The sequence below is a fragment of the Camelus ferus genome, chromosome 11 (assembly GCF_009834535.1).
Source record: "Camelus ferus isolate YT-003-E chromosome 11, BCGSAC_Cfer_1.0, whole genome shotgun sequence".
Lineage (NCBI taxonomy): Eukaryota > Metazoa > Chordata > Mammalia > Artiodactyla > Camelidae > Camelus > Camelus ferus.
This window is the reverse complement of record NC_045706.1, coordinates 27,735,463-27,762,169: the sequence shown is the minus strand read 5'-3', so window position 1 is coordinate 27,762,169 and position 26,707 is coordinate 27,735,463. Positions and strand designations below refer to the sequence as shown.

Below are 26,707 nucleotides of genomic sequence, written 5' to 3'. Positions count from 1 at the left end.
TTTGCGCGCGAGGGGTCGTGCCTACTCGTCGCCAAGTAAACAGGGAAGGTGGGGGCGGGGCCAAAGAGGCGCCACGACCTGGTTGGCCAGACGTGGGTTGGGGGTGTCGCGGATTGGTCCCAGCCGGGAGCTCAGCAGTGTGGAGCTCACGGGGTCCCGGAGCCGGCGGCCTGAAGGATGGACGAGACGAGCCCACTCGTGTCCCCCGAGCGGGCCCAACCTCCGGACTACACCTTCCCGTCTGGCTCGGGCGCTCACTTTCCGCAGGTGCCGGGGGGCGCGGTCCGAGTGGCGGCGGCGGCCGGCCCGGCCCCCTCTCCGCCGGGCTCGCCAGGCCACGACCGGGAGCGGCAGCCACTGCTGGATCGGGCCCGGGGCGCGGCGGCCCAGTGTCAAACCCAAACCGTGGCGGCGCAGGCCCAAGCCCTGGCCGCCCAGGCCGCGGCGGCAGCGCACGCCGCGCAGGCCCACCGCGAGCGGAACGAGTTCCCGGAGGACCCCGAGTTCGAGGCGGTGGTGCGGCAGGCCGAGCTGGCCATCGAGCGCTGCATCTTCCCCGAGCGCATCTATCAGGGCTCCAGCGGAAGCTACTTCGTGAAGGACCCTCATGGGGTGAGAGCGGGGTGGGGACTGCGGCCGCCGGCTTCAGGGAGGGTGGGCTTGTCCCAGGGAGTTTGAGGCTTCGCACTGCCAGAGGGAGAAGGCTGTAGGGGGAAGAGGGGGGTCGAAAGGCTGCAAAAGGGAGAAACTTCACAGTGCGGCCCCCCTTGGCAGGATTTTGGAATGCCTCTGAGGACTGGAGATGGAGAAGCTCTGCGGAATGAAGAAATAAATCAGAACTTATTTGGTAGGGGAGAAGTGAGCGGAAAATGAAAGGAGGAAATTGACCAGATACAGGCGAGGGGCCCAGCGGTGTGATGGGGCAATCGGCCCCTGGACAGAGATGCACGTGGGAGATGCTGCTTTCTAGTCGGTTCCTTAGCTTTAAACTACAGAGACTGCTATTCCGCCACTGACTTACATCTTTGAGCCTGTTCTCTCTTTTTGGACCGAACCAGTGTTGTCATTGTTCATTGAGAAGGACGAGTGACCCATCAGGGTCTCTGAGAGTTCATTTCCAGCCTTCTGTGTTGTGGGATGTTTCTTGCCACCGTCCCAGATCTCTTATTGGCAGATGTTGGTGATAGAGTGGGTGGACTCAACAGTTTCACCTGTCCTGGTTATTGCTCACTTCTGGGAAATCGTTCAGTTTTTAAAAAATGATTCCTCAGTTTAGAATGTAAAGCCTGAGAAACATGGGACTGTCAGCTACTTTTTACTTTCGTTTCTCACCCAGGACTATCAGCAGTTTGCTTTTTTAGCTAAGGCAGAGTGTTTGGCTAACCTTTATTTTGTCTCCTGCATGTGTATAAAGGGGGATGGGGATGGGATGGGATGGGGCTCGGAGTGACCGGGGCAGCTGAAAACTGACCTTTATTCTTTCGATAATCACAGAAGAATTTAAGACATGTGGATACTAATCTTTGGAATATCAATGAGTGGAAAATTTCGTTAAAGTTCTCAGATGGACCACAGTGGTTTATTGGGAAAATGTATTATTGCTATACTTATTAAAATGATAGATGTCAAGGGTCCCTCAGATTTTCCCTGCATCTCTCCTGTGTGAACTCTTTAGATGGGTGGTGTGCTCTTTTGATAGGTGTGCGTGCTGAGTGGCCAGGATGGACTGTGACTTGTAGCTCTTAGTTAGATTCATTGAAGGATTCAGTTATTTTATCGGATGTCCCTGAATTATCATCAAGAGCCAGAGGTCAATTCTGCCATTAGCTCAGTTAACATAAACTGAGATGGGGAAAAACTTTGCGGATAGTAAGTCTTTCCAAGTCTGTCAGATAAGGGAGCGGTGAGTTAAATTGAAAGCTCAAAGGGGAACCATCACTTCTAGAAGAAAAGAAAATGGGGAGGGGGTGAAATTTAAATGTTAGTGAGATGTTTTCATCTTTTTAATTTGGGAACTGGAATGACATCTAAGATATGAGTGTTGTTTTTTTTTCTTTTTTTTTTTTTTTTAGCTTGTTGGCTCATGTAAGAAGGGGCTAAGATTATCTTTGATAGAAGCAGGAGGAAGGTTTTTATTTTTCTTTCATGACACTGTTACAGCTGCATGGAAAGTGTGTCAGGTCAGCTGAGAAGTGATCTGTTGCTCTCACAGGTGGGAGTAATATGATCTCTCAGTTCTACCTGGCAGGTAAAGTACTACCATCTAGTACATAGGCCACAGGGAATGACAGGCTATGGATATGCTTCTTGGTGGTTTCCAGGATCTCAGTCTCTTAAATTTTCTGGCCACTATTCTTTCTTAGAGGGGAAGTCAAAACACATAGGACCTGACAAAACTTATTAATGTAACCATCCTGTTCCCACTGAGGAAAATATGATTCAGAGCAGAGGATCACTTCCTAAATGCTGTGGTGGGTTATACTGGACCACAGACTCACTGTGGTTGGTTTTGTCATCTTTGGCCCTGCTCCAAATATGTTTATTTATTTTATTTAATAAATACTTAGATAGCATTTATTGTATGCCAGGTACTATTTAAAGTGCTTTACAAAAAATAATTCACTCAATCCTCATAACACCTTTGGAGGTAGGTCCTATTATTAGTATCCCCACAGATGATGACACTCAGACACACAGTATAACTAATTTGCCCAGGATCTCACAGCTAGTAAGTGGGAGGCAGGATTCAGAGCCAAGCAGACTGGATCCAGAGTTCATGCTCCTAACCATTATGTACTGCTGCCTCAGACTTAGTCATCTGCATCTCTTGTTTTTCTTTTCACCTACCATATTGGTTAGGACTAAATTTGGCTATGTGTGACAAAAAATTTAAAATAATAATGACTTGAATAAAAGTATATTTAACTCTCATAAAAGAAGTCTGCAGGCTACTCAGATCTGGCATGCCATTTCACTTTATCGGGCTTACATTATGAACAATATGCATCCTTCCATCCAGCTGGTCAGCCATCCCTAACCTGTGACTTCCACTTCATGATCCAAGATGGCTGCTCCAGCTGCAGACACCTTGTCTGCCTTTCAGCCAGCTGGAAGAAGGAGAGGGAGAGGATGCCCTCGCCCTGTAAGACATTTCCTAGAAGTTGCACCAAACTCTTCTCCTTACATCATACTGTCCATAACTTAGCTGCAGTAGAGGCTGTGAACTATAGTCTTCACTTTGCCTGGCTAAAAATCAGAGACCTGTGTCCAGGCAGGAAGAGGGAACAGGAATTGGGGAAACCAGCACTTTCTGCCACAGCTACTTTTGGAGCTGGACGGTCTGAAAGGTTCTTGTAGGTAACAGCCCTGATTCTATTTCTCAATTTAGGATGGTTTCTTCCTCAGGACAAACAAGTTGGGACCTGAAACAGTAAGATGGAAAATGCTAGATCAGGAGTCTTGGTAGAGAGTGTTCATATTACCCTCCTCACCTGTACCCTTGTCCTTCAGGTCTCATGCCCAATTACCTACTAACATATTTTTTAAGCATTTTTTGTTTGGTGAGGCCAGTAATACTGGATGTTTACATTGCCAAATCACAGAACAGCACATGATTTGCTAATTTATTAAGAGCATTAAATGAGACATCACACTTGAAAGCCCCTGGCATAGTTTCTGGTGCTTAGTGGGAGTTCAGAGTACTTAGTTTGTTTCTTTTTTAAGTTACATGCCCACTGACCTCTAGTTAGGCTTTCTTGGATACATGGTGTTGAATAAGGCAAAGGTATGATTTTGAGAAGATGCTTTCATACTGAGAATAGTAATTCATTAGATAATGCCAGTTGGTATTTGCTTCATAATTCTACGGATACTGCTCACGTGTTCTAGGAACTTGCCTTGCATCAGTAATTTTCAGGCTTTAAAAAAAATACTTTATTCACAAAGAGTTTGTCATGAAAACGACACAGTATTATTTTCCATTTTTCAAATATAAAATTATGTTATAATATTGGTTGTGCTTCTTCCAACTACCTGTGCCTTCCAAGAAATTTTGGTATCCTTACCCTTGGTTGAGAAACACACTGATAGCCAAATAAAAAATAAAGATCTCAAACAGAATTCTTGTTTTTACTAGAGTATTAAGAGACAGTCAAGTTTGTATACCATACATAGATGTAGTTCTTGAGATTTTTCAGCATCGTCTACCATCTGGTATAGGGAGCTGTCCCAGGCCACAAGTTGTGATGGATGAGGCAGATTGGGTTGATGGCAGTGGACAGGAAAATAAATACAATCTAAATATTTTCTACTACATTCTATTTGGATCTGATCATCTTTCAGAGTCCCATATATTTGGAATAGTCCATCCTTCCCTTTTGTAAACAAGGCTTTTCTACCTAAATAGCTAAGTCAAAGAGGGCTATCCAAATTCTAATATAGAATACAGACTTGCCTTTTTCACTCTCATTTCCTTATGAGTGTACAGTGGAGATTTCCAGAGGGTGCATAATGTGTGATATCGAAACAGATTGGATATTAAGAAGATGTGAGAATATAGTTGTTTTTTATTGACAGACATTAGAGATTTGTAAAAATGTAAAACAATGCCAGTCTTCCCACTAAAAGTTGTTTTTGAAAATATAGTTATTTTTTATAAAAAGCATGTAACTTATGTTAACATGTAATAGGTTTATTTTTATTATTAGGTGAGTTAATAAATAGTTTTAACATCTTAGCTTTAATTTCTAATACAGCAAACATAGATTTTACCCACGTAAACAAATGTTTTAGGATCTTTAATGATTTTTAAGAGTTTAAAGGGATCCTGAAACCAAAAAGTTTGAGAACCATACACTTCGTGTTTACCAAACTTTCAGAGAAATGTTTTATTAAGCATTGTTTTTGGATATTTCACAGTTATGTGCTTGAACTGTCTTAATTTTTAATATAGCATAGCACCCTCCTACTTGAGGCTGCTGAGTGGATATAGGAAACCCTTTGGGTTCCAGTAATTGGTTGTGGGTCTGGCACCAGCCAGTGAGTGGCCTCTTACTTCCTTGTGCAGAGCTGTTTTTATCCCTGCTTTCATGGATTGCTGCTACTTGAGCTCCCTCACCTCAACCCCTTCGGATTTAGTAAGTGAGTGTTCAGGGAAGGTGTTTTTAAAATTTTGACATCAAACTGAAGCTTTCTCCTAAATGTAATAAAGGGATTGAAAAGTAAATTAAAGAAGAGAGAGGATGGTGAGAAAAATAGACAGTAGCCATTTTCTTTCTCAACCAAATAATGGTGGGTGTCTTTCTAATTTGAGTGGTTTTAGAGTTTGTTTTCTATGAATTAGGACAGTATTCCTGAGTATTCAGTATGTGAAGTTAACATTAGCTTTGGAAATTAGGCCAGAGGCTGTTTTATGTGTCTATCTAGGAAACCCACAGAGTGCTGACGCACTGTCTTGCACAAACTAGGTACTGAGCAAATGTTAGCAGAATTGAATTGAACTGAGGTGACACTTAGTCCTGAAAGTTACTTGTCTCCCCACCTCTGTCTGAGTGTCCTTCTGTTCCTCCATCCTTCCCACTCTACCATTCCCCCATTTGTCCATTCCAGGCGTTATTATTTCATTCATTACAAATACTGAGAGAACCATGGATGCTTTTAGAGTTGATGAAATGCTTTCTAATTCTCCTTATGATGGAAGGAAATTGAGAAGTTGGAGAGGTCAGTCAGTCTGTAAATGATTGCTTACCTGCAATCTTTGGCCTGTAAGTTCTGCTTTCTTTAAGCAGAAGTATTTAAGCTTCAGCCCTGGTATTTTTCAGCCCTGCTAATAGTAGGAATGTCTTGGTTTCCCTTTCGCTGGGGACCAGTTTGCTGAACTCCACATTATGCCTCAGTTGAACTGACTGGTGGGTTCTGGGACAGGCTTCAAGTTGTCCTGTGGTTTCACTACCCAGGTTCCAGAGAGTAGTCATCAGTCATTGTCTGTGTGGTGAACCACTTGCTATGCTGCTGTGTGACTGAGAGCAGGGTTCCAGGGGTACAGAGACAGAGAGGAAGGTGGCTAAAATAGGCCTGTGGCTGGCCACTTTGGATAAAAATGTAGTTCTGAACACTTATAATATGAATATATGATTTGACTTTTTCTGGTGAATAAGTAAGTTTGTCTTTAAGAATAAATTGATTATTTTGGAGGAGGAGAGTTCTGTATTTCTCTTGCCCTCTCAAATCCTTGCAAGGCTTCTTGAAGGAACTGGCTTCAAGGTTAACCAGTGTTTGTTGGAGATATGTGCCTAGCCAATTCCTAATATGAGTATTTACTCAATGCAGACAGATGGATGTATGTTTTCTGCTGTGACCAGCCATTCAGGAAGTGGCACTCACAGGAAAGTGTCTTATGACCCAGACTAGCTTGAGTTGGCTGTGGGGTGAGGGGAGGGAGAGTCATATGATAGAAAGATGAATCATTTGGATAGCATATCTACTTTTCTTCCTTTGAAAGCACCCGTTTGGGGACTGGAGGGAATGAGATAAATGTAAAACAACCTCAGAGGGCTGGGGAAGAAACCTTCAGGAGGGAAAGCCATAGTTTCTAGGTTGCAGCAGCATCCCATATGTCCACGGACCTTTGAGGATTAAGTTCCTTTCTGCTAGAGAAGATGGATCTTAATCTTTGTGGCCTCTCTTGTCCTGATTTCTTGCCTATCAGAATTACTTAAAAGAACCTGTTTCTAACCAGGTAGCAGATCCTTTTTCCTCCTGTGATTTTTCTCTTCTGTTGCTTTTATAGTTGGTCATTCCTAAAGTTTTTATTTTAAGGTTTTGTTAACACCCAGGGGTTGAGATAGTTAGGCTGATAGATAAAATCAAACATTGATGAAAGAATTTTCTTAACCTCATTCTATAATACCTTACTGATTTCCTTTCAGTTGAGTCTTTACTTAATTGATGCAGAGCAACAGTGTGTATGCGTGTACCTTGAAAGGTGGGGTTTGGTGGTATTAAAATCTGTTGTACCATATATACCAAACTTGGCACCTTCTTTGGCCACAGCCCTTCTGGGAGTGGGTCTCTCAGCTGCACACACAAGCTGTGTCTTCCCCTTACAAGATGGAGAGAAGCCAGTGTCTAACTGTATGTAGACTGTTTGCCTATGCCCTCTCATTTCTTTCTAGATTCCTAGCTGACCTGGTCTGTGGGCTACTTTAATCAACTTGCCTTTAATATCCACTTTTTCTTTTGTCTCTGTAGAAGATCATTGCTGTTTTCAAACCCAAGAATGAAGAGCCATATGGGCACCTTAATCCTAAGTGGACCAAGTGGCTACAGAAGCTGTGCTGTCCCTGCTGCTTTGGCCGTGACTGTCTTGTCCTCAACCAAGGCTATCTCTCAGAGGCAGGGGCCAGCCTGGTGGACCAAAAACTGGAACTCAACATTGTACCCCGTACAAAGGTCAGTGACCTATCTCCAGGAACCTTACTGCCTGGCCAGAGTTTTCCTGGGCTTAAAGCCCTGCTTCACATTATTGGGACTGTTAGGTCCAGTGAGGGCTATTTGTGTCCTGAGTCTGGGGTTCTCAGCCTTTTTATTTTTTGGTGTGTGGGTTGTAGATTTAGGCTCATGATTTGATCCTGAGAAGGATACACATAAAATTTTTGCATACAATTTCAGAAAGTTCACTGACCTTCTGATGCACATGTATGGGCTCCCTGGCTCTTTGGATCCAAGGTAATCCCAGGCTAGTTAGAAACCTAGTTACTTTTGTAGCTCACTCTCTTAGATTGCTGAGCTATTCCAGGATTTAGATACAGTCTAGAATGGGCTAGGCGATGTTAGCCAAATACTTATGCAAGGTCTGGCAAGGAGGACTCTAGAGTGGGCTGAGAGTTAGAGTAAAGGTCTGGCCTGAACCCCTATAGAGAACTGACATGGAATTCTCCTCACCCATCTTTATGCTATGGAATTCTGGTGCTTGTCTCGATATAACAAAATCGGGTTCCTGGATCCAAGCAAATCCACACTTAGAATGGATTTGTACGTATTTGGACTTAACTGAGGTTCTAATGAAGGTTCTGAACCATACCCCATCCCACCCCTGCCCGCCCCTTGCAAAAATATGCTTAAATACAGAATTGACTGCATACAATTTCAGAAAGTTTACTGACACTAGGTTAAGAACCCTTGTATTACAGGGTGTTCCATGAAACTTTCCAAGGGTTCTGAGGGAAAGAAATCTGCTGGTCAGATTTCTTTAACATTAATTTAAGGATGTCACCACCCATTTAATATGTGTCTCCCTGAGATTTGGTAACAACTTCACGTGGAACTCTGATCGGATGCCCTAAAGCTGCAGGGGCATCTTTGTATCTCTGAGTCTTAATCCTCTTTGAGAATCTGATGAAAGCTGTGAATCTTGTTCCCACAAAAAATACACATATTTGCATTTATTGTTTTGCATATAGTTCTGGGGGATGGTTCATAGACCAGTTGAAGTACATCCATTGACCCACAGGAACTAGATTAAGGGGAAAGGGGGTATAGCTCAGCGGTAGAGTACGTGTTTGGCACACATGAGGTCTTGGGTTCAATTCCCAGTACCTCTATTAAAAAAAAAAGTTAAAAACCCTGCATGAGGTTTTCTTTGCAGGTTAGAGAGCAGATTTTGGGAAAGAGCCTGATCAGTAGACAGGAGCTTCCCTTCGGATCTGTTTTTTTTTCTGTTTTCCCAGCATCCTTTAGAAAAAAATGTGATTGTTGGGGATGTTTAACTGTGTCTGCTCCTTTGCCACCAAACTCCAAACAATAAGCCAACTAGTTTGTAAGGTTATAGAAGTAAGGGACCACTTCTTGATATTTCCTTCCAGCATTCTCAGCACCTAGCAAAGTTTTATAGTTAAGCTTTCCTTAAGTATCAGCTGAATCAGTGAATAAATACCAAACCATGAAAGTACAGTAACAGAGATCCCCCAGCTTCATTCAGGTCTATGGAGAGAATGTTTGATTGTAGTTCCAGGCTTGTAGCTCCTGTCTGACATCTAATTCATTGCCTGGCCTTGTGCAATTCTTTCCTTCCCTTTATGCTTTAGTCCTCTCTGTACATATAGTTGAACAGCACACTGAACATCTTATATGATAATTAATGCTCCTTAGATCTACTGCTTAACCTAAAATCCTCCTGCTAGGCCCCTCCTAGACTCTAGAAGTGCTTTTAAGTACTACTTTCTCATCACTCTGTACTTCCCTTTCTTTACTAGGTAAAAAGCAGACCCCCTGGCCCAGTGTCTGTCTGCTCTGCCTCTGCTTCTTGCGTACAGTGCCTAAGAATCAGAGGGCTTGAGTCCGAATTCTAGCCCTGCAGCTCTTTATTGGGTGACCCTTGAACACGTCACTTAAGATACCTCCACACCCCCTACCCATTCAGTTTCCTCACTATAAAAGTAGGGATATAAAGAGTTCCTACTTTATAGGGTGGCTATTAAGATTACACAAGATAATACCTGTTGAACTTGTAGCCCAGCACCTGGCACAGGGTAAACACTCCATGCATCTTAGCCTGTGGTGTTTTTATGACTATTCTAATCATTAATGTCACTCCCCACAATCCCTTTCTTCCCCATCTCTGGTCTTCCTCTTTCCCTTTTAGAGAGCCTTAATGAGGCCTAAGGATGTTTTGCATCAAAAAGCCAGCAACAATAAAAATAGTTGTCTTCCATGAGACTGAGATGAGACAGAACTTTGCAAGCCTAACACACAGATGCTGGAGAATAGTAAGAGGAAGCCTTTCCTCTCCCTGCCTTCCCACCCTGTGACAGGATTCTATCCAGTTGATCAGAGCATCTGTCACTATGGAAACGAGGCTTATGTTACAGTGGAGAATCAAATAGTAAGGCTCTAATTCCACTTGATCACTATCTCTGTGTTCCTGTGAGGTTTCAGATTGTGGTAGTTTCATTAGTCATAGAGGAAAAGTGGTTTGTTACAAAAATTGATCAAAAATACATCTGATGGGGGGAAAGGGTGGTTTTTGGCTTGAGAGCCAGGGTTTTCATCATGGAAGCTGTCAAGGTTCTCTTAGGAAAGCCTTTTTTCCCCCCTTTATTCCTGTGCCTGTATTTCCTGATTTGTAAAACAGAGGGTACTAACCTATAGTACTTTGCGCATCTATTTTAGGTACTCTGTTAAAAGTGGATGAATGGATGGATGGGAGGAAGGGAATTATTTTGCACTCTCTAAGGTTTATGGGAAAAGTAATTAGTTATTTGTAATGAATTTTACAAGGCTTAGGAAAAGAAAGAATTTTCTTATAAATTTGATTTTAGGTCTTTATATGCTAACACTCACTTGTTGCCCTCTCTGAAAGAAGCTTGTAATTCATTCATTCATTCATTTAATAAATGAGCATGTGCCAGGCATTGTGGTAGGTACTAGGGATACTAATGTGCATAAGATGTTCTCATCCACCCTACATTTCATTAGCTTTGAGAGACAAGTTAGATATACAAATGGGTAATCATGAGACAATGTGATGTGTGATAATGGACGTATGTATGGATTATGGACTACAGCGATACCACTGTAGTTTGACAATCAAGTGCAATATTGGTGGCCCATTAAAAAATTATTTTTGAATAGGTAATACATGCATCTGGTACAAAAATTAGAAGGCACAATTGAGTAAACAGAGAAGAGTAACTCAGCCTCTCTCCCACCACTGTCTTCCAGCCACTTGGTTCCCCTCCTCAGAGGTAGCTGCTATTACTAGTTTCTTCTGTAATACCCCAGATGTAGTCTAAATATGCATATATATAGCAACTCACTAGAAATTAAAACCAATTTTAATGTTTGTTTAATTTTTAAAGGTAAATAATTGCACATAGTACAAAATTCAGCAGGTAATAAAAGGGCATAGAGTAAATTGCAATTTGCTTTTATCTATAGAGAAAATAGGCATTGGGCCATCTTCTCCTAACCCAGGAGGTGGCTGTAGGAGTCGGGGTAATTCATGTTAGCTGCTATAACAACCCCTGAGTTGCAGTGGTTTTACACAGTAGGAATTTATTTCTTGCTCATATCAAGACCCATGCCAGAAAAGAAAAAAGAAGACACTAATAAACTTATCTACAAAACAGAAACAGACTCACAGACATAGTAAACAAACTTATGGTTACCTAGGGGAAAGGAGGTGGGAAGGGATAAATTGGGAGTTCGAGATTTGCAGATACTAACTGCTGTGTATAAAATAGAGAAAAAACAAATTTCTTCTGTATAACACAGAGAACTATATTCAATGTCTTATAGTAACATATAATGAAAAAGAATATGAAAACAAATATGAGTATGTGTATGTATGACTGAAACATTATGCTATACACCAGAAGTTGACACATTCAACTAATTATACTTAAAAAAAAAAAAAAAAAAAAAGATCCATGCCAGTTAGGTAGCTCTTCTAGATCCCAAGCCACTCCATGTAGTGAGAAGCAATCTAGGATCTTTTCATGATGTGGTGGTTTTGCCATTCTAGAGCCCTTCATTTCCAGCTGTATAGATTGAGGAATGTGAACCAAAGATCATGGGAGATTTTAGGGGCCTGAAAGTAATGTATATATGTCACTTTGTCAACATTCCATTGGCCTGAACTAGTCGTACACCCTGTCCTAGCTGCTAGGAAGGCTGAGAAATGCATTCTTTCTGTGTCCCCTGGAAGAGGAACAGCACTGGTGAGCATCTAGCTATTCTCCACTATAGTGGTATATAGGTCCTTAAACTTGACTCTAACCTAGGTATCTTCTCCTTCCACTATAGGTAGTATACCTGGCCAGTGAGACCTTCAACTATAGTGCCATTGACCGAGTCAAGTCCAGGGGCAAGCGGCTTGCGCTGGAGAAAGTGCCAAAAGTTGGGCAGCGGTTTAACCGCATTGGGCTTCCGCCAAAGGTATAGATTGCACCTCTGTGGCTTATCAAAGGTGATGATGTATAGTGGCATGTCCATCCAAGTGGTGAAGCAAGGTGTCTACAGATTTGTGGACATTTGAGTAGCTCTGCCCTGAGGCTCCTGTTTTACTCATTTCTGTCAAGGTTTAGGGAATGGTTCTGCAGAGAATAGAGACTTAACTTTCTCACTTTACTCCTCTGGACCATTTAGGTGGGCTTCTTGAGTTTGGATGGGCAATCTCTGTCACAACCCTTTTCTGATACAAACTTCACAGGGCCTTAGTGGGCACCTGGCTTACTCCTGGGATCTTTGGACTTAGGCTATAGGGCAATACCTTTATTCCTCTTTTTTGGTTGCAGGTTGGTTCATTCCAGCTCTTTGTTGAAGGCTACAAAGATGCAGACTATTGGTTACGGCGTTTTGAAGCCGAACCTCTCCCTGAGAACACTAACCGGCAACTGCTGCTACAGTTTGAGCGGTTGGTGGTGCTGGATTACATCATCCGCAACACTGGTGAGCAGCTGTGGGTGGTCCTGTGCCCTATGCCCGACTGTGGTGAGGCTTGCAGAGCTTAGTATCAGAGTGCCCTATCAGGATGAGTTTTTTCTAAGACAGAAGGATAATACACATTTGGGGAGTGTCTTGAAATACTTACCCAAGACAAGCTTTGTCCAGGCATATTATGTGTAGTTGTCAGAGGTGGCGAGGACTGTGGCTAGTATTTAAGTTTTATCTTTGCCTCTTTCCTCATCCCAGACAGAAAATGCTTTGGCTTTTCCAAAGCAACGTGAAGAGTGCTCTTATCCTTGATTCCTAGTCATTCATGGTGGCCCAGCCTGTCACGGGACAGTTTTCTTTTGGTACCTCATGTAAGTGGACTTACACAGTATTTGCCATCTGTGACTGGCTTTCACTTGGCCTAATGTCCTCAAAGTTCATTCATATTGTAGCATATGTCCGAATTTCTTTCCCTTTTAACACTGAATAATAGTCCATTGTGTTATATACCACATTTCACTCATTCATTCATCTCTCAACAGACACTTGGGTTGTTTCCACATTTTAGCTATTGTGAATAATTTTCTTACGAACATGGGTGTACAGATATCTTTGAGATCCTCTCTCAGTTCTTTTGAGTATACACCCAGAAGTGGAATTTCTGTATCATATGGTAATTCTATGTTTAGAATTTTTTGAAGAACCACCATACTGTTTTCCACAGCAGCTGCACAATTTTTACATTCCCATCAGCAGTGCACAGGAGTTTCAGTTTTTCCACATCTTCACCATCACTTGCTATTTTCTGGGCTTTTTGGTTTTGTTTTTTTTTTGATAGTCTCAATCCTGATAGGTGTGAAGTAGTATCTCATTGTACCTTTGATTTGCATTTCCCTCATGATTAGTTACGTTGAACATCTTTTCATGTGCTTTTTTGCTATTTGTATATCTTTGGAGAAATGTCTGCTTAAGTCCTTTGTCCATCTTTGAATCAGATTGTTTGTTTTATTTTTGTTGAGTTGTAGGAGTTATTTATATATTCTGAATATTAATCCCATATCAGATATATGACTTGTAAGTATTTCCTCCCATTCTGTGGGTTTCCTTTTTATTCTGTTGACAGTGTATTTTTTTTATCGTGTCTTTTGATGCAATTTAAGATTTTTCATGAAGTCTTTTTTATTCTTTTGTTATCTATACCTTTCATGTGATAGCTAAGAAATGATTGCCAGATCTAATGTCATGAAGCTTTTGCCCTGTTTTCTTCTCTGAATTTTGTAGTTTTAGGTTTTAGATTTAGGTCATGGATCTATTTTGAATTAAAAATTTTGTATATGGTGTTAGGTAAGAGTCCAACTTCATTCTTTGGTATGTAGATATCCAGTTCCCAGCACAATTTGTTGAAAAGGCTGTCTCTTCCCTATTGAATGGGCTTCCCACCCTTGTTGAAAATTGTTTGATCACATATATGAAGATTTATTTCTAGACTCTCTATTGTATTCCATTGGTCTGTCTTTATGCGAGTACCACACTGTTTTGATTATTATAGTTTTGTAGTAGGTTTTTGAGTAAGTATAGTTTTGCAGTAAGTTTGAAAGTTTTGGAGGAAATGTGAGTCCTTCAGGTTTGTTCTTTTTCTGGATTGTTTTGGTTATTTGGGATCCCTTGAGATTCCATCTGAATTTTAGGATGGGTTTTTCTATTTCTGCAAAAAACATCATTGGAATTTTGATAGAATTGCATTAAATCTCTAGATTGCTTTGCTTTGAGTGGTATTGACAGCTTAACAATATTAAGTCTTCCATTCTATGAACATGGGGTGTCTTTCCATTTATTTATGTCTTCTTTAATTTCTTTCAGCGATGTTTTGTAGTGTTCATTATACAAGTCTTTTACCTCCTTAGTAAATTAATTCCTAAGTATTTTATTCTTTTTGATGCTATTGTAAATGGAATTGTTTCTTAATTTCCTTTTTGGATTGTTCATTGTTATTATAGAAGTGTAACTGATTTTTGTGGTTGACTTGTTATCCTGGTACTTTTGCTGAGTTTATTAGTTCCAATAGTTTGTGTGTGTGTGTGTGTGTGTGTGTGTGTGTGTAATCTTTAGGGTTTTCTACATATAGGATCATATCATCTGTGAACAGAGATAATTTTACCTTTTCCTTTCTAATTTGGATGCCTTTTATTTATTTTCCTTGCATAATTGCTCTGGTCTTTTGGTACTGTGTTGAATAGAAATGGTGAACGTGGGCATTCTTGCTTTGTTCTAGATCCTAGAGAAAGAAATTTACCATTGAGTATGATGTTTGCTGTGGGTTTTTCATATATACGTTTATTATTTTGAGGTACTAGTCTGCTGGTTATGAATTTCTGATTTTGTTTGTCTGAAATGTCTTTATTTCACCTTCATTCTTGAAGGATATTTTTACTGGGTATAGAATTTGGGATTGGCTATTATTTTCTTTCAGCAGTTTTTCTTAAAAACATTTCATTGTCTTCTTGCTCCCATGGTTTCTGCGGAGAAGTTTTAAACACTTTTACTGTGATATACCTAGGTGTATTTTTCTTTGTGTTTGCAGGATTCCTTGAATCTATAGTTTGATATCTTTTCACTTTTGGAAAATTCTCAACTATTATCTCTTTCAATATTACTTCTGCCCATTATTTTCTCTGTTCCTTCTGCGACTCCAGTTACATGTTAGATATACATTCATGTATATATCTTTTTTTCTTGGGTACTTCATTCTGGCTAATTTCCTGTGGTCTGTCTTTCATATCACTGCTTCTTTCTTTAGCACAATCTATTAAGCTTATCTGTGAGTTCTTAATTTTGGTAACTGTATTTTTCAGTTCCTGAATTTCTATTTGATTCTCTTTTATAGATTGCTATTTTCTGCTGATACTCTTAATCTTGCCTTTTATCTTCTTAAACATATTAAGGATTTTATCTTGAACATTTTAGAGCCTGTATTTTCATTGTTTGGTGTCCCTGTAGATTTGTTTTAATTTTCTGTCTTCTTTGTTTTTATTTGTGTCATCTTGTCTCTTTGTATACCTTGTTATTTTTTATTATCAGATACTGTATATCAGAGATTGTAGAAATATTTGGAGGCCTAAGATGCTGGTATAAATCCTGTCTGGAAGAAGATGTTTGCTTTTGGCAAGCAGCCTAGGGTCACTGGCAATCCAGGATCACTTTAATTTCAGGCATTGAGGGGAAACTGCTTACTTCCAACATGTAGCCCTTCAGGTTTCAACTCAAAGCATCAATGATTTACCAGAGTTTCCTCCCCCTTATCAGTCACCAGACTATAATTTTGTTTCCCTAGCTCCACAGTTCTGTCTCTCAGCCCTGTAGCCACCTCTTGCCAAATCAGCAAGTGCTATAAGAGAAAAGAAGCCACAAATGCTGGACTCTCCCTCTGGATTTCCTTTCTCTCCCAGATGCTGACATGTTATCTCTTAAGGGTCTTATACAATCTCTAGTGCCTTCAAGATTTAAAAATATTTTATTCATTTTTTATAGCTGTTTTTAGTAGAATGATTGGTCCAACTGTCCAAAATATCTAGTTTATCATTACTGAAAGTGAAAGTCACCCCAGTGTTTTCTGCTAACTTCATATTTCTGTTCACAGATCGAGGCAATGACAACTGGCTGATTAAATATGATTGTCCAATGGATAGTTCTAGCTCTCGGGTAAGAGGCTGATCTGTATCTTGAAGAAGAGGATGAGATGGAATATATGCATAATATGGAAGTGCATAATGGTCTGATGTCTGTGTCACATAAGTTCAGAAGAATCAGGATAGCACATGTCATTAAAATTGATAGGTTAATATTTGGTAGAGATTTCCTCAATCTGTTTTTTAAGGAATATCCTACTGAATGATGTTAATAGAGATAGAATGAAGAAAATTTCAAGTAAGTTTGGATCATATTACATACTTTGTGCCTTTTTAGGAGAGTCACATTACACAGTAGCATAATAAAGGTCTGAGAAATAGTGCATTAAATAAACCAGTGTGATTTTGTTTGGTCTGTGATTTCTAAACCTTTGACCGTGGAATGCTTTTCTCATAAGAGACTGCAATTCCACAGAACATCAGTTTAGAAAAAGCTACATTGTGCAACTTTCTTTACTCTCTCATTGCTTTTATACTCCACCACACTTCCCTATCCCTATTCAGTCTGTGTTATTTTAAAAAATTAGCAGGAAGGCTACCTGGAGCAGGAGAGTGAGGTTGGCTTTTATTCCTTGCAGTTTTTTTTTTCCTTGCAGCTTTATTGTGATACAATTGATATATAACATTGTGCAAGATGTACAATGTGATGATTTGATACATGTGTATATTGCAAAATATTTACCACAATAAGGTTCGTTAACACATCCTGATAGTGTCCTTACTTCCTTTTCTAAGAGTGGGCTTCAAATTCTGTCCATCAGAATCACCCAAAGAGCTTATTAAAAGTAGTACAGATTCTACAAGCCATTCTTCCATTAGGTCTGTGGTAAAACTGACTTCCCACTTTTAATAAGGTATCACAGAGGATTCTGATGCAGGTATCCTGGACCCACATTCCCTGTTCCTGTGATGGCACTGGTTAACCTGAAGCAGGTAGCCAAGTAGACAGTCATGGGAATGTCTCCACTCTCTGTGCATCCAGCTCTTGTCCTTTTCTTTTTAATGTATCACTGAAGCAGTGGAACAGACTGCCTTGAGCAAGAGCAGCCAACTCTTATCTTCCATGGTTCTGTTATCTTACTGGAAAATGTGGTAACCACCAGTGAAGTGGCATCTGAGTCAAGGTCCACACAAAAGGACCTTGATTGACTGAAAGTTGATTTTTCTTCTTTTTATACTCAGGATTCTCACTGCCTTTCCCTAGGAGGAATGGCTTCTAGTTATCTTTTGTTATTGTCAATGTCCCATCTTACCAAGGACTGTGGCAACTCTTGGGGAAGTATACCTTTTCTCAGATGAGAAAGGGACTCTGAGAACCTTGAATAAGCCAAATCAGAGGTCCCATAAATGTATCAAGTCTAAGTAACAATATGGAAATTAGGTCAGAAGTTGAGTAGGGATTGGTGCCTGAGGAGGTTGAGATGGGATGCTTTCTTACTACTTTAAAGGGACTCTGTAAGTATTTAATCTTTCCTTCCTCTTCAGGACACAGACTGGGTAGTGGTGAAGGAGCCTGTTATCAAGGTGGCTGCCATAGACAATGGGCTGGCTTTCCCCCTGAAGCATCCTGACTCCTGGAGGGCATGTAAGTCTCAAGACCACTGTGGTCTGGCTCTTTTCTTGCTCAGTCTCAGTTTTCTTATCTGTGCAGTGAAGATAATAATGCCTCTATCACAGGATTGTTCTAAGACTTTATGAAATAATGCAGCTCATGCACTTGAGCACAGTGGCAGCTACTCCTGCTGTGCTTTTAGTATAACTTTTGCCTTACATTATTCCCACTAGAAGCATAGAGTTGAGTTTTCACATCTCTGCTTTGCATTTTTCTTATTTTTTTCCGAGGACTATCTTATCATAATTTATTCTATTTGTGTTTCTAAATATAAGCTGCCGTCAGTGTTCTGTCTTCCTTGTCAGCAGCCTGGAAGCCAACCCCTGCCCCGCTGTAAATGAGAAACTTGGAAAGGGAGAGATACAAGAAGGGGGTCACTAGCCCCTTTGCAGTACTAGTGTGTCTTGTCAGAAGGAACATCTCAGTGTTTTAGTGGCAACTAATTGCTTCTAGACAGGCTTGTGTCTTGGAAAGTCATATAATGTCTGAGAAAGGGCACAGGCTGTGGGATTAGGCAGACCTGGGTTTGAATCCTAGTTCCTCCGCTTACTGTGTAACCTGTAGGGTTAACAGTCCTTATAACTTTTCTTCTCTTTGTGTCTCAGCTAAGAGGGGTGTCCTGCCTTTGCCAGTGATCTGATAGGTGGAGGACATAGATGGGTAGGGACTTTTTCAACAGCAGCTTTGCTTTTGACTTTTTCTCTTTTCAGATCCTTTTTACTGGGCTTGGTTGCCCCAGGCAAAAGTCCCATTCTCTCAAGAGATCAAAGATCTGATTCTTCCGAAGATATCGGACCCTAACTTCGTGAAGGATTTGGAGGAGGACCTGTATGAACTCTTCAAGGTTAGCCCTGGGAACCTCAGGCTCTATAACCATATAGAAGAAAGAATTCCAATGGTTTTTCTAATTGGACCTGATACAAGCCAAGAGAGAATGGAAACATCCCCTCTGGCTTGTGTTAGCCTGTGAAGAACAAGATTCCCCACTGTGGACAGCAAGACCTAGTTTGGATTGGTTTGAAAAAAATTGCAACTATGATGAAGCACACTGGCATGCATCCTGTGTGTCACTTGTGTCATGTGGCTGCAGCGCATCAGCAGAGCTCTCGTTTTCCAGTGCAGCACGAGAGCCTGGAGTTCTTTAGAGTTAACAGTGAGACTAAGGACAAGATACTTACTTGTCCTCTGGTTCCCCAACTGTGAAACAGGGAGTTCCTGGAGTGGTAGTTAACTTCACTAAGGCTCCTAAGCCTCACGTAGGTTTTCTTTATGAGAAAGTTTCTTATTGGGAGAAGAAAATGGGTTCTTCTGAGGGATTCATGCAGGTTCCATCTCCTTCTGCCCTTCTTTTGCAGAAAGATCCTGGTTTCGATAGGGGCCAGTTCCATAAGCAGATTGCTGTCATGCGGGGACAGGTAAGCCTGGGACATCCTGCTGGCATCATTTCTAGGATCTCTCTGAGAGGGTTATATGCTCATGTTGAGTAAATGTGCAAAGCTTGAATTTTACACCCAATTTAGTCTGTGTCATACATATTTGTAAGTCTGCCTTAATACCGAAATCTCCCACCTCTTCCATGGTATCCAGTACTTGGTGAAGCTCTTACAATGTGCTTAGTGCTGTGCCACTTGCTGGATAATTCATTGGTAAATTTACCCGGTGGTCCCTGTCCTCAAGTTACCCAAGGCTGGCCGTGTGTCTTGGTGATTAAGGCTCTGGAATCACACTGCTGCATCACTACTTCCAAGCATCATGGCTTGGGCAAGAGCCTCCGCTTCCTTGTTTATAAACTGGGACAGGAGTCATACTTTGCATGGTTGGCCAGAGGATTATAGGAGATAATTCATATCAAGTGTTTAGTAAAAACAATGCCTGGCACATGGTAAGCACTCAGATGTTGGCCATGATTATAATTTTTGTTGTTACAGTTATAAGCCATATTATTTCTTCTTTCTCCACTTCACCTTCAAAGAGAGCTAAGGAAACCCCCGTAGCATTGTTGATCTTCCAAAGAATAGTAAAGAATAGCTTGAAAAATTGTCCAGAAACTAGGACACTTACATTCTGCTTATCACTTTGAAGTCTTCTTAAAGAGAACTGGGTGGCCTAGCAGTTAGGGCACAAACTGGCCAGAGTGCCTGGTTTGAATCCTGGTTCTGCCATTTACTAGCTATGAGGTGTTAAACGAGTTAATCTCTTTCTTTTGGTTTCTCCATCTGTAACGTGGGATTAATAGGAGCACCTACCGTACAGAGTTATTAGGAGATAAATGATTGAAAGCAGTTGGAGTGGTGCTGGTGTACTGAAGTACTCAATATGGGTTAGCTGTTTTGATTATGATTTTTATACAGCTTCTCACATCTTTAAAGGACAAGAAGGTTTTCTTAGTCATAATTATGCGTTTACCTTTATAGCACTTCGTGAAAGGCTTCTGGTGACAGCAGCTCTTGAGCTTACTGCGCTCATTTTCCCTGGAAGTGGGACAGAGAGAGGTTTTAAGAGCTGTACTTATTATAGCTGCCTGAATACCAGTTATGTGGTCTTCTTACATTTTCCAAATAATGTAAAGGCCCAGTTAACTGGCTGAATTTTTAGAAACCTTTTAAAAGCTGCCTGATGTACTCTGGTATTCTGGAACTTAGCATAAAGGAACAAACTTCTTCTCAAGTTTCTGTAGTCTGTGCCTCTGTCCCCACTGTACTGTCTTCTCTAATCCCTTCCCAGCTCCAGTCACTTGCCAACATCATAGCAACCCTCCTCTCATTGTATTTAGTTAGGGTTATCATTTAAGAGTGGCAGAAAGCAGGGTGGGGTGGGGTGTGTGGTTGAGTGAGTGCAGTTTTAGCTTTCTTTCCATCTTGTGTGCTTAATGTCCTTTGAAGGCCTGTGACATCTTACAACCTAGAGTGCCTGCCTCTGAAACCATAAGGTTCCATGAGCATCAGCTCCTCCTGCTAGCATGTAAGTGGAAGGAAGTCACAGCCTTCTACCTACCTGAGCCGTAAGCACACAGGGGGCTGTACAATGGCCTGGAGCCAAAGGGAAGAATGAAGAACCTCCAGAGAGATGCAGTTGGGTGATAGAAGTTATTATTCACCATAAGGGCTTCTAACCAGGAGTTAGATAAAGATTTCAGGGTCTGAGGGAAAACTGCTTTAGATAACATTTTTTTCACACCTTTATTGTGGTATAATTACTGTACAGTAAACTGCACATATTTCAGATGTACACTTTGATGAACTTTGATAAATGTATACACCTGTGGAACCACCACCACACTCAAGATAGCTGACATTTCCATCACTACCCAAGAGGTGCAAATTTCAAACTCCCAATTTATCCCTTTTTACTCCCTTTACCCCTGGTAACCATAAGTTTATTATCTATGTCTGAGTCTGTTTAGATAACACTTTTGAAGACAGTATTTATTTTTTAGCATTATGTATGTATATTAACATTTAGCTATAAAATTTTCAACTTCTTAATTTGAAAATTTTCAAACCTTAGCAAAGTTGAAAGAATGGGGTCTTCTCCTAGACTCACCAATTATTACATTTAGTTGGCCACATTTGCTTTATCTCATATCTCTATATAGTATCAGTCTGAATAGTATCTATCTCTATATATCTATATAATTTATCTCTTTAATGTATCTATATAATTTCTCTCTCTCCCTAGATAGATTTTTCTTTGTTTGTTTTTGGCCAAATCTTTTGAAAGTGAGTTGTAGACAGTTTGACATCTTACCTCTGATGCAAGACTTAAGCATGCTTGAGAGGTGGCTTCTAACCTGAAGAGCCAAAGGAAGCACAGGGACACCTAGCCAGAGCAGGTGTAAGATCCCGTCTCTTAAGCTGGGTGGTCTCCTGCACAGTCCACCCTAAATCCATTTGAACTTCCTTTTAGTCCTCTGCCCTGATCTTGCACTCAAGGCTCTTTGAAGCTGTGTAGGATGCTGCCAAATACCAAAACAAGTAAGTAAAAAAGAAATTAATTTTTGGTAGGATCCACTTCTGCCTTCTGACCTCTGTTCCAGGTGAATCTCTGCCTCTCTGGGGGCAGCATTTGTAGCCAAAGGTATTTGTGGCTTGAGGGCTGTGTGTCTGTGTGATTTGTGGGGTGCCACCTAGCTTACCCTCCCATGTGTCTCTGGCCTGGCATGAAAATCTTCAACATCCCACGGTTTGAAGAGGGCTGTCGTAGGAAAACTTCAGCTTTTGTACTGTCCTACAGAGAAAATAAATGGTGGTGATTCTCATTTTGATAAGGGGAGGAAAATGTGTCCCTCTGGACACGTATCTGAAGTATCTGTAAAATACAGACAGAAGTTTATAAGGATCTGAATGCACTGTGGTATCCTGGAACAGAAAAAGAACAGTACTGGAAAAGCTCATGAAATCCACATTAAGTCTAGAGTTTGGTTAATCCTAATGTTCCAATGTTGATTTCCTATTTTTGGTAAATATACCATGGTTATATAAGATGATAAAATTAGGAGAAATTGGGTAAATAGTATATAGGAACGGTCTGTACTATCTTTGCAATTTTTGTGTAAATATAAAATTATTCCAAAGTAAAAATTTTATTTAAAAAAGATGAAACACAGCATCAGAGGTAGAATTCAACTGAAATGGCTTTTTTTTTTACAATATAAGAGAATTTAATGCTTTTTTAATTAAAAAATTCAACATTGCCAGAATTTAATGGTTTCATTTCTTGCACATGATCCAGAAAGCTGACTTTTTACTTTTTAAAAAAAATTATTTTATTGAGTTATAGTCAGTTTACAATGTTGTGTCAGTTTCCATTGTAGAGCACAATTTTTCAGTCATACGTAAATATACATATATTCATTTTCACATTCTTTTTCACCATGAGCTACCACAAGATCTTGTTGAAATGGCTTTTTTTTTTAACACATGGTTTTTGTGGGAAAATCAAAAAATAAGGATAAACAATAATAAATAAATAAAAATCATCTATAATTCCTTGACTCAGAGATAATCACTGCCAACTTGCAGGCTTTTTTTCTCTGTAGGTAAGTAGATAAGAAAATAGAATTTAGAAAATAAAGATAGGGTCACATTATAATTCTGGTTCCTTATCTTCCTTCTTTTTGATCTAAGACACTGTGATCAGCTTTCCATGCCAACAGAATATATTTTTAATTGCTTGTTTCTAATCCCTTAAATTATTAACTGATTTCATACTCTCCTGGACATTTATATCGTTTTCATGATACTGCACTGTTATTCATTGAAACTAAGTGTTTTGTGCATGTCAATGATTGTTTCCTTAGTTCTTAAAAATGGAGTTGCTGAGTCAGAGGGCCTGTTCACTTTTAAACCTTTATGTTCCACTTGCCTGTCTGAAAACCTGTCCCAACATCCAGCCCACAGCCATGCCTCAGAACTCTCCCCAGCTCTGAGTCATCATTTTCTCTGTATCTTTACTAACTAGGAGGGCAAAAAAAGAGGAGGTATTTGTTTTCATTTGTATGTTTTAAATGAAGAGAGAGGTTTCCATTTTCTGTATATTGCCCACTTACTTTCCTACCTTTGTAAATAGCTTATTTGTACACTTTTCCGTTAGCCCATTGTTTATTTTGTATTGATTTATAGGAGCACTCTATCTGTAGGTCTCTCTTCAGAGGCAGACCAGAATGCCCAGGCCTTTCTCTCACTGATCTCATTTTTCCCACTGCAGATCCTAAATCTGACACAGGCCCTGAAGGACAACAAGAGTCCCCTGCATCTCGTTCAGATGCCACCCGTGATCGTCGAGACGGCCCGTTCTCACCAGCGGTCTTCTAGTGAGTCCTACACACAGAGCTTTCAGAGTCGGAAGCCCTTCTTTTCGTGGTGGTAGACCCAGAGGCGGACAAAGGCATATTGTCTGAGACTTGGGCTGGGAGGAAGCCTGGGGAGCGTTGCAGGAAAAGCCACAGAAGCCGGTGGAGAGCAGTGCCCTCAAGAGCCCTCTTTTCTGCTCGCCATCCCCCTCAGAGCTTTCCCAAGCACAGGGAGAAGCACAATCAGAGGGACAGCGTGTGTTGTTGGGCTCTTCTGAGTGCTGGGGAGGACTGGTGCTCCGTGCAAGGGATCCAGATGCCTGGGAAGGAGCATCTCCCTTGGGGCAGGCTGGGAAACTCCCTTCCCTCCCTGACACTCCACTTTGTTACAATTCCTCATTATATTCTGCATCAGAAAAAAAAAAATACAAATTTAAATACTAGTAGCAAAACCCAGGCAGAATCCCAGATCCTCTTATGTTTGAAACCTCTGATCCAGACCTAAATTCACACGGACCCAGACATCCTCGTGCCTCACAGTTCCTTACTCCTGCGGACCAAGGCAGCTGGTGCCTCAAAAGTGCTGGGACAGATAGAAGCCACGCTTTCCTTTGGCTTCTTGCCAAGTCTTCTTCCCCTTCCCCTCCCATCAGTGCAATAGGCTGACTCCAAACATGATTCTCATGGTGGGGATGCTTTTGCTCTGGGACTCCCAGTAGTTTTACAATGATCGTGTAGATCACCTCTGCCCCCTGCCCCGCTAGGGACCCGTCCTCTGTAGTCCAGGCCTGTAGCTTGCTTATCACTCAGGCAAAGGCAGGAGGGAGGAAGCTGACTCCCAGCATGCAAAAGTGATCCATGCCTAAGTGTGTGCTGGAAGCTGTGATGGTCTGTGGGTGAACCTACCCCAGCCTTGCTTCCTGAGTCCTTAGCCCGAGCCAAAGGTGATAACCTATCCCAGTCCTCTAATTTGTTCCTTTTGTTTCAGGTATTTTTTTCTCAACTCTTTCGACTTAGAGGTTTGGTTCTGGGTTCTGGAGTGGCTCTTGGTTAAGGTTCTGGGATGGGTCTCAGCTCATAAGAGGACAGGATATTAGGTCCTTGGACCTTCTTTTTATGCTACCACTGCTGCCTGGTGGAGGTAACAGGACTTGTATTCTGCCTCCTAACTGGCAGCTTCCCTTTGCTTTCTGACTTCTTGTTCCAGGCCAGTTTTTCCATGGCTTCTTGAGAAAGGTGGGGCCCAAAGGAGAGGTCTTCACACTGTCCCCTAGTGCCTGCCCAGCCCAGTGTGCGTCTCCTTGCTTCCATGTCTCCTTTGCCTCAGCTGTCCCCCTTGCCAGCTGTTCCAGCCCTTTCCACACCAAAGCAAAGAATGGCCTTGGGGGGAGTGAAGAGGGTGCCACCTGTGGCTCAGGGGCAGCCCTGTGCTACTGGACATTGCGTTTCTGGCACCCTGTGATAGGCCAATCAGTCTTGGAAAGAAACTGTCTTGAAGGCTTGATAAACAACCAAAGAAAGGGAGCGAGGACTGTGGCTGTGTGCCCTCTGCTTGCCCCGCTCCCGCCGTTCAGGAGGCAGAGATGTGCAGCCCTCGTCAGCGGGGCCAGGCTGGTCCCCTTCCAGTCCAGCCCCCAGGAGCCAGCTGACCCTGGGCTTCCACCCAGCTGGCAGGAAGAGTCTGGGAGCGGGACATGCATGCCCTGTGGACGAAGGCGCAACACCCCAACCAGCCCCAGCCCTGACAATCCCACTGAGCTGGCCCAGACTCTGGCCTTGGGGGCACATTTGTGGGAACATGGGAACAGCAGGGCTCCCAGAGGCTGGAGGGGACGCAGGTGTGTCTGGCTCTCCTCAGACACCTTTACACAAACATGGTGGTAAAGTGCCCCACCTGGGTGTCAAGAGAGCTGGTTCCTTCCCCCACCAAGCAGATCTGCACGTTGCCCTCATCCAGACCAGCTCTAGGATGAGAAGGACATGTGGTCCAACATAAGATGGAGCGGGTCCCAGTCCTTTCCTGGCCCACTTCCATTCTCCTTGAAGCCTGTACTCAGGTTGCCTTGAATGTGGACTTTAGGAGAGCCAGGGCCCAGAGTGCCAGGGCAGGCTTCTGGGTGGCACTCGTGAAACGGCCCAGCCCTCTGCCAGCCACAGGTCCTGTCCCCTTGTCAGGGAGTAGGGGTTGGGCTGCGACAGTGCTGCTGCCTCTGTATTGTTCTAATGCACTGTAGAAACTGTATGTAATGTATTTAAATCATGCAGATTACGAATAACAAATCCAACTCTGACCTTTCTTGTCTAGTTTTCTTTGGTGGAAGGAAGACAATGTAGAATGCAGTTTTAAGGACAAAGAACCCTGTGTTGCCATGGAATTGCTGAGATATGGCTCCTGAGTCTCTTTTCCTCTAGTAGAGGAAGGTACATGTCCTCATTTCCCAAAATATTTTCATAAATCATCTGACACCAATACCTGACCTGAACCTACACTGATGCAAAGCTATTTGTAATCATCATGTATGCCTCTTACTGTGAATATTTATTGCAGAAATATTGGTGTTTCGTTATGAGATGTTCCCCCAATGGGGATTATACAGTACTTGGACTGACTACTTTCTAAATGCTGAAAAAATTCTGAATTCCAAAATCGTCTAGCCCCAAGGGTTCGGGATGAGGAATGTGCGGACTTCTCTTCTTGGCCACAAGAGGGCAGTGCTGCTCTTGTGTTCATCTCTGCCCACTTTGAGTGCTTTGAACCCTGGCTCCTTTAAGTGATGGATAAACAAGCAGAATGGGTGGGGAGGGGAGCTGAATGCTAACAAGCACATACATAGTAGGCTCCTTTTGAACCAAGGCCTGAATAGTTTAAAATCCTCACCTAGGGTTTTCAGGCTACAGGAAACCAGTAATACAAAGAGGCTCGAGTGGTGCAGCAGTTGAGCCACCGCAGGACGGCTGGTCCACGGGGAAGAAGCTGGCCGAGGAGCCAGTGCCACTACACTGACTGCAGACTCATCCAGCCCAGGGACCTACTGCCCGCCCTGCAGGGCTGACTGTAATGCCTCCCCCCTTCTAGAGCTGCCTAAGGGCCAAGGACCCCCTCCTCTCCTGGGATCAGGACTGTCTACAGAGGGGCTTCCATCTCACCTCCCAATTAGAAGCCTGTGGGAAAGGAGGCCAGCCCGA

The 26,707-nt window shown here is 42.0% G+C and overlaps 1 protein-coding gene and 1 long non-coding RNA gene across 2 annotated transcripts; one reads left to right on the top strand and one right to left on the bottom strand.

The window, feature by feature from the left end:
• Positions 1-25,812, top strand: PI4K2A (phosphatidylinositol 4-kinase type 2 alpha). The gene is made up of 9 exons (XM_032491160.1): positions 1-612; positions 7,249-7,449; positions 11,803-11,934; positions 12,294-12,447; positions 16,070-16,131; positions 17,604-17,703; positions 18,441-18,574; positions 19,086-19,145; positions 23,437-25,812. The coding sequence occupies exons 1-9, from the start codon at positions 178-180 to the stop codon at positions 23,596-23,598; spliced, it is 1,440 nt and encodes a 479-aa protein (XP_032347051.1). The 5' UTR covers positions 1-177; the 3' UTR covers positions 23,599-25,812.
• Positions 9,204-21,346, bottom strand: LOC116667091. Its single transcript, XR_004323857.1, has 3 exons — positions 20,895-21,346; positions 12,110-12,113; positions 9,204-9,219 (listed from the first exon to the last, which is right to left on the bottom strand). It is a non-coding gene; the product is annotated as an uncharacterized LOC116667091 (long non-coding RNA).
• Positions 25,813-26,707: the final 895 nt, after the last annotated feature.

Bases quoted from the DNA above. Each gene is read 5' to 3' on its own strand.
- PI4K2A (XM_032491160.1), top strand. From the start codon at position 178: ATGGACGAGACGAGCCCACTCGTGTCCCCCGAGCGGGCCCAACCTCCG. The intron at 613-7,248 runs GTGAGAGCGGGG...TTGTCTCTGTAG, and splicing joins TCGTGAAGGACCCTCATGGG to AAGATCATTGCTGTTTTCAA. The intron at 12,448-16,069 runs GTGAGCAGCTGT...TTCTGTTCACAG, and splicing joins TTACATCATCCGCAACACTG to ATCGAGGCAATGACAACTGG.